The sequence below is a fragment of the Aphanomyces astaci genome (genome assembly GCF_000520075.1).
Source record: "Aphanomyces astaci strain APO3 unplaced genomic scaffold supercont1.48, whole genome shotgun sequence".
NCBI classification, from domain to species: Eukaryota; Oomycota; class Saprolegniomycetes; order Saprolegniales; family Verrucalvaceae; genus Aphanomyces; species Aphanomyces astaci.
In genome coordinates this window covers 1-7565 of record NW_009798311.1, presented here as the reverse complement: position 1 = coordinate 7565, position 7565 = coordinate 1, and the positions used below count along the sequence as shown (strand labels likewise).

General features: G+C 47.5%; 3 protein-coding genes across 3 annotated transcripts; all 3 read right to left on the bottom strand.

The window, feature by feature from the left end:
• Positions 1-240: 240 nt before the first annotated feature.
• Positions 241-851, bottom strand: H257_13376 (hypothetical protein; the record flags this gene model as incomplete). Its single annotated transcript, XM_009840874.1, has 2 exons — positions 241-441; positions 771-851. 2 exons carry the CDS (start codon positions 849-851, stop codon positions 241-243), a joined length of 282 nt encoding a protein of 93 aa, XP_009839176.1.
• Positions 852-1896: 1045 nt separating this feature from the next.
• H257_13375 (hypothetical protein) lies at positions 1897-3173 on the bottom strand (the record flags this gene model as incomplete). Its single annotated transcript, XM_009840873.1, has 2 exons — positions 1897-3003; positions 3045-3173. The coding sequence occupies 2 exons, from the start codon at positions 3171-3173 to the stop codon at positions 2008-2010; spliced, it is 1125 nt and encodes a 374-aa protein (XP_009839175.1). The 3' UTR covers positions 1897-2007.
• A 1847-nt stretch (positions 3174-5020) lies between these two features.
• H257_13374 (hypothetical protein) lies at positions 5021-5715 on the bottom strand. Its single transcript, XM_009840872.1, has one exon. It carries the CDS (start codon positions 5697-5699, stop codon positions 5238-5240), a length of 462 nt encoding a protein of 153 aa, XP_009839174.1. The 5' UTR covers positions 5700-5715; the 3' UTR covers positions 5021-5237.
• Positions 5716-7565: the final 1850 nt, after the last annotated feature.

The window sequence follows — 7565 nt, the reverse complement described above, 5'->3', positions numbered from 1 at the left end:
TTATTCAGAGGTACTTTGAACGTATGATACTTATTTGCTTTTATAAATAGATATTTGTATCGTTGCTCGAAGCATTTCAATACTTTAATAAAATCTATATTTCGGCATATCTTCGATCACTGTTTGGAGTGGCCCTTGTTCAGTTGTTGCGTAGCGACCGCCAATTGAGTTCGAAGTGTCCTAATTTCTTCGCTTTCGCCGGGACGCTATCTCGTGCAAAATCGTGTATATATGAGCCTACTAAACCACCACACTAGTACAGTAGGCCTTAGTACTACTACTACTTGCCCGTTCGTCTAGTAGGTCCTTGGCGAGCTTATCTTGTTGTCGTGCCAACGCATCGAGCTGCCGCCTGTGCTTGCCTTTGGCAGTTTGCCAGTCGCCACACCCAACGCACGGTCTAGAGGCATCTGGGGCTACCTCTTCGATTTTTAGCACTTGCTACGACACAGCGCCAGACATAAAAGGTCGACCACCAAAAAATACCGTCCTACGCGTGTCTGGCTAAAGCTTGTGCTAGGATATCCTCGGCCAGCAACTGATTTATTTCGTCGGTGGCCAATCGTTTAGTATTGACCACGTCGAGTTTCCTCTGCAGCCGCGCTAGATCCTGTCGCAACGACTCTGTTTCTTGGAACGACGGCACGATGATGCTTGGTTGCGCTGTAGTATAAACGACAAGTGTGAATCCGTCGACTGCTGAGAATTGTCCCGCGCCTACACCGACCAGCTTATAGTAACGAGAAGAACAAGACAACGATGTCTGGTACTTCGATGTCGCGCAGCTTTCGAGTCAGACGGAGCACTTCGACTTCCATGGCATGCATGGCTTCGACGTTGCGCAGGTTCATGAGCCGATTGCAAATAGCCAATACTACTACTACTACTACTGTCGTCGGCATCGTCGTCGACGCGCATGCTTAAGGTCGGGCGGCGGGGGATCGATCTATTTGCGGTAACGTTACTAGACTCCGCCGATTCAATCCATGATTCCGTTTCAGTAGTAGTAGTGAACTAACGTTACGACATCCGTCACTTTGTTGCAGGTAACGTTACGGATAATTTCACGAAGTATTTCGGGGGGTACAAATAACTGCTGAATTATACGGATGGTAGGACTTGGTAGGGTTTTGGTAGGATGTGGTAGGACACAAAAACACCATATAAAGGACCGCAGTAAAAAAGACTATTTTGGTCCCCGACTCGAATACATACATACATACATTAATACTACCTCCGATTGGAAATGATTGATAGGTTTACCGGTTACGTACAATTATTATTATATTATATAGGTATTGTCATATTTGCTGTACCACATATCTCCACCTAAACCTCTATAAACAGATAAGTTCAGGAGAAATCAGATATAGGTGTACAGAAATTATACGGAAGAACAGTGAAAATTGACCATCATTCATGATCAATTTTGACCATAACTTTTAAGATATTCTAATTAGGACTCTCTAAGCTTTATGGATTTCAAGTGATATTCACTACCTGGAAGTATACTCATTGTCAACGCAATAACCTATTTTGACTGAGATACAGTTTTTCAAGGCTCAACCAAGTGAAACCTATCAATCATTTCCAATCGGAGGTAGTATATATATATATATATGCATTTGTTGCTGTTCCTGAAGGACATCGTTGTTATTATTGTTGTGTGCCACCGAATTCTCGTTTGTCGGGCATGGTACATTATTATTGGCGCAACCTGACCTGGTAGTTACTCGTATAGCAACAAAATACTTCAACTGGTATTTCTCGTATGAGAATAATATATATATCACGAGAATAAACTCAAAATGGCATTATTGTATTTTCCGTACCTAATTGTATGCTTGATTTGTTTCATGGTACTACTAGTACAGACAGATCAACAACAAACTCTGGTGCAAACTGAAACGTGACAAATCCTTTTACGGTGATCATTCAAGCCAAGCGTCGACCGACCAATATACATACAAACTACTCCAGTCACCCACATAACCAACCCAACCACGCTTAGAGCCCGTGCGTCAGCTCGACCACGTACGCAATGGACAACTTGGTAAAGTCCGCGACGTGTCCCCAGTTGATGTTAGCCAGCGTGTCGTTGGTCGTGTGGATGTATGGGTTGCTCAAGCCTTTGCCCGCTTCAAACGGAAACGACGACGGGTACCCCGCTCGAAACCAACTGGCATGGTCCGACGCGCCGTAGCCGAACGCGCGATCCACGTAGCCGATGGTCAAGTACTTGGTCACGAGCTTCTTCAAGAAATCCACGAGCGGAATGTAGCTAAAGTCCGAAGCAAACGCCACCACGGGGGTGCTACCAGGCTTGTAGTAACCGATCATGTCTTGCTGGACTTGGGCGTAAATGTCAGTTTGTTGAGCTGCATATGACTTAACGATCGCCGCCGACCCTTCCAAACCCGTCTCTTCCGCTGCGTACCAGTGCACTTCCACGGGGCGCGTGGGGTTCCACTCGTTCGAGGTCAAGAGCAGGTTCAACGTTTGATAAATCGAAATGGACCCCGATCCGTCGTCGTCGGCGCCGGGGGCGACCTTCAAGTTGCTCGGGTTGATCGAGTCTTGATGGGCGGATAAAATGACCGTGTCGTTGTACTTCTTGCTGCCAACCACGGGCTCAATACGCGCCACGACAGAGTACTGGCGCCACGCATGGGCGAACTTGGTTACGGTGAACTTGACGTTCGTGTTGGTGGGCTTCAACTTGGTCACTTTGTCAAAGATCCAGCCAGCCGACTGCGCCCCTTCCGCCGACGTCTTGTACCGGTTGGCGAACTTGGTCACGAACTCGGTCAAGAGGGACTTCAAGTCCGCGGGCGCGACTTTGGCCTGGATTGAACGCACCAAGGCGTCTTGTGTAGGGGTGGCGGGGTAGGTTTTCCCAGCCAATCGCAAAGCTTTGCGTTGCTGCCCAAGTTGCTGCAAATCATCCCAAGTGCCCCGCGTGTTGTCGGCAAACCCAATCGAATTTTCCTCCAAAGCGTCAATCTAGTGGAAATATTATAAATATATGTATTGTGGCCACGTACTTCGTCAGGGGTCAGCCACTGCTGGTCTGTGTCGGACAAGGCAATCAAGCGTTTCCCATCACGTTGTTGAGCTAGTGCTACACCGGCAATGATGGCCGCAACGATAGCACTGCAGGCTGTGGGTCTCATGATTAAAAGGAAAATGAAACCAAACTCTCATCTCCCTCAGTATTATGCTTGCCTTCAATTGTACAGTATACTACGTAGTAGTACTACTGTACATCCGTAGTTTTGTCTTTCCATTGAAAATGCTGATAATCATGGCTGCGGCACCAACAACTCAGAACGACTTCACAATCTGATTCTTGTCATACCCCCAGATTCAACATGTTGTATTATGTTTGGGTTTGCTTTCCAGTTCTTCGATGTGCGCAACATCGTGTTGTCTGCCGTTTGTGAGACGTTAGGAACCAAAAGTGGCAGAATGCGGGGTTTCGGGGCTTCCTGTATCCCTATTCGATGTCGCAGGTTGGATCATAAAGTTGTACTACCACTCCATAAGGACTTGGAATATGCTGACAACAAAAGTCGCCAATAGACTTGATCAATCATGTTCCGTCACAGTGCATGCATGATGGACCAACGCCACTGGCTGGCTACCTTGGGTTTTTGATCTGGGATGGCTACCCCGGAATGGCTTCCCGTACACAGAACACTCAAAACTCGTACTTGATTGACTAACTGGAGTGTACAATACCAACGGTACTACTAGTATACTACTGTACGTCGAATACTTCAACACTTTAAAGGTGACTACTGTACAGTCCGACCAGTAATAATAGACTCACCTGAAATTTTTCGAGTTCGACAATTCATTGTCACATTCAGCTGCCAATGCATGATCCCCTACTCTCAGAGGACCATAAGAGAGTATCCCTCAAGCGGATTGCTTCAACAGATCCATGGAAATCATAGAATCGTAGTTTTTCAAATTTTGGGCTGACCACTACTACGTTGTAATTAATAGACGCACTTTATGCGGATGGCTGAAAAGGCCATTATTTAACATCACCGATGAGGAACGTGGCCAGATAAAGGCCTACTTTGAGGTCGGGAAGTCTCTTCGGTGGATCGCAAAAGCCCTCGGACGCAGCGATAAGCTATTCGGACATGCATCACCAAATTCAGTCACGAGTCAACCCTGCAAAAGAGCTGGAAGACGCTCCAAGCTGACCCACCGAGAAGTACGCCGCATTTTCCGGCTCGCTACCCGCAAAGGAATGTCCGCTAGACAGATTTCGTCTGCTCTAAGCGGTAAAATAAAGCGTTCTGGCGTCTTAAACGTGCTCAAAATGTGTATTAATACTTCGTATTGTGCTTTGCATCGTTTTTGGCAATTCCAGGGTTAAATTCATTGTTTAAAAATTTCTCAGGCTTAAATAACGTCTAAAGTAATTAGAATAACGGTTGGGTATGTGCTTTACTAGTAAAATTAACTTCATCTAATGCGATGATTGGTTGGTTGAAGGTGGTTTTACAGGCATTTTGGTAAAACAAGTTGTTTGCCGTTTTCATTCTGGCAAACAACTTGTTTTACGTCAACACGTCAAGGTGCTTGCCGCAATGAAATTGAAGCAGCTATGACCACATACATGACCTCCCATCCGTCATCACTACAAACATTAACTACCCCGAGTAATTTGTAACGTTAGCGATATAGTTAGGCTAGTCGTCGCTTTGTCCAATGATTCAAAGCTGTGCCATGCCTACAACACTTGATCTGCTCTAACCTTAGCACTGTACGTGGAAGGCAAGGACGCACTACGACTGCACGATGTATAATACTTCCATTTCATCATAATACGGTACGCATCGTGATGAGCTGGTGGTTGCACTGCGTAAGTGCTGCAACTCGATTTCTTAGCGGCTGAAATAAGTAAGGGTTATTTTATTCAGCTGAAATTCTCAAATGTCAACAGCCCCCGTCATTGCTTCAGTTGCCGTACTTGATAAAACCGGCCCCCGATACCAACGGCACAGCCTTGGGGGGGTTCGAGGGCGTCAACACCCCCCTTCGTTGCTTCAGTTGTCGTACTTGATAAAATCGACCCCCACACACGCAAACTAGATATATCGCCACCACCACGAGATATGGGATCCAGATATAAATGCGGACCAGCGCCAGAATCCCGTCGTCGTGCTGACAAGAAAGCCCCCTGTGGACGCTGTCGCAAGGATGAAGCACGAGTCGCCCTATTTTAACGCACACCAGCCACATCCGAGCGCAGCTACGGCTTCAACACAAACGAGGGTAATGCCATCAACATCATCCAATGAGACGGACAGCGCGACTACCGCCACGACCGCGACGGCGGATGACCCACCAGCTATACCCACGAAAACGAGGCCGATTTTGTACAACTGCGGGACGAACGCCAGCAAAAATGAGAGCACAATCGCAGCTACCACCACGCCAAAGCTGACTTGAGCAAAGTACAACGTGCTAAATAGGAGTAGGGACGAGAGAAAGATAGACAGCCGCCGATTGCGCAACCCATACAACGCAAGGTGAGCCCCCAATATCCAGAAGATCCCAACGATGATAATGGCGGCAAGGAGACCATAGCCGTCGTCCTCGTCCATATGGCGCGACTGGGACTGGGCGGGGGGAGCGGAAACAACAACACTGGACGGTTTTACTTCGTCGGTGTCCATACCTGTGTTGGCGGACTTGACACACAGCACCCTAATTCACTTTTCTAATAATAGATTGATTTCACAACAGAGTTCACCAAAGGCAAACTCCTGTAACAATGCATTGTTGTGTCTTTTTAGGTGGATATGCGCAACTGACGATCATCCTGTCCATGAATTTCACACCCAGCCATGTAGTGGCGTGGGATACTGCATCGTTGACTGTCCTGGGAGTTGATTGCAATGTACCGCAGCTACATACTGTCGCACTCTCCCCGAAAAGACGATGATGCTGTACTGACATGCAATCCGGTATACACAACCTGTTATCGGTCGAGCTTCTGTTCGACTGACTCCCCGTGCCTGAGTGTGGGTAGCCGAATGTTGTTCACGCACGGCATTTGAAGAGTGTGAAATATGACCTGGATCCGAAGCGGCATATGTTCCGAGCTGATGGTACACTGTACGATGCATGACTTGTAGAGAGTAGTGAAGTGAAAGGATGGACTGACTGATGGACTGGATAATGAAATTACTTTTGGATTTGTCATCGAGGTTACCGTTGTGAAAACGGTAGTCGTCGGTTGCGAACACCTTCGCAAGTCAACATCACCATTACATAGGCTTATTACGTAGTAGGTAGAGTTTTCAACGCTTAATCATATCCCTCGGGTGATACTGTATGTCTTAGCCTATTGGGGGGAGTCATTTGTGAAACTTGCAGTCTGGGGGCTCACTCGGTGACACCCTCACGACAGTGAAGCGTCGTCGTTGTGTCAGTTGTCGCACTTGATAACATCGGCCCCCATTCGCACACCCAAGGTATATCGCCATCACCACAAGATACGAGGTATACATTCCAGCCACCGCCAGAATTCCAATTGTAGCACTTCGGGAGGAAGCGTGTGTAGTTGAGGGCAAAATGCATAATGAATTAACTGAAGATCTACAAAGATCTCCTTAATCCTTTTTGAGCAGTATCTCGACAATGTACATTTGTTCGCAGGTGGATTCCTCTAGAATAACGGGAGTAGCTTTCGGGATAGGCCGGGAGGCAAACTTGGCTTCGTTGGGGTGATAGTGCTTAAGTCGATCGACGTTGAACACGTCATGCACACGTGACATCGAGCGAGGCAACTTTAGGCGCATGGCGTTGTCATTAATGGCTTGGACAATCTCAAAGGGACCGATGAATCGTGGAACCAACTTGGGACGCTCGGACGTGTCGAGCATCTGGGCATGCTTTAAAGGCAGGTTGCGAGTCGCTAGCAGTACTTGATCGCCTTCCTTGAAGGTCACGTTCGAGCGGCGCTTGTCATAATACTCTTTCTGACGCTGTTGGGCCTTCGTCAAATTCTCGTGAGCCATCCGAATGACTTCCTTGCGATGTTCTGCAAAATTCTTGGCAAAGTCATTTTTGGGCAAGGAGCTGCTCACGGCAGGGTTGCGCAACTTGCGGCCTGTGTCGACTTCGAACGGCGTTAACCCGGTTGATGTTTGTACTAAGCCTTGGTGGGCATACTCGATCGTTGGCAAATGGTCGACCCAATCTTGTCCTAGATACGAAACTTGGCATCTGAGCGCATCTTCAAGAGTTCGATTCTGGCGCTCAGTCGCTCCATCGGCTTGAGCTCTGCCGGCGGTGGTCATGGCTTGGCGAATATCCATAATCTCCATGAGGGACTTCCAAAACGTGCTTGTAAACTTGTGGTCACGGTCACTGATGATCATTTCTGGTAATCCATGGTGGGGGACAACATGTTTGAAGAATTCCTTCGCCGTTTGGGGTACATCGACATCTGATCTCGTCAGAATATACTTTGGCCGCTTGGATAGCTTGTCTACGACTACCAAAATAGCATCATAGCCTTTTGACACGGGCAAACC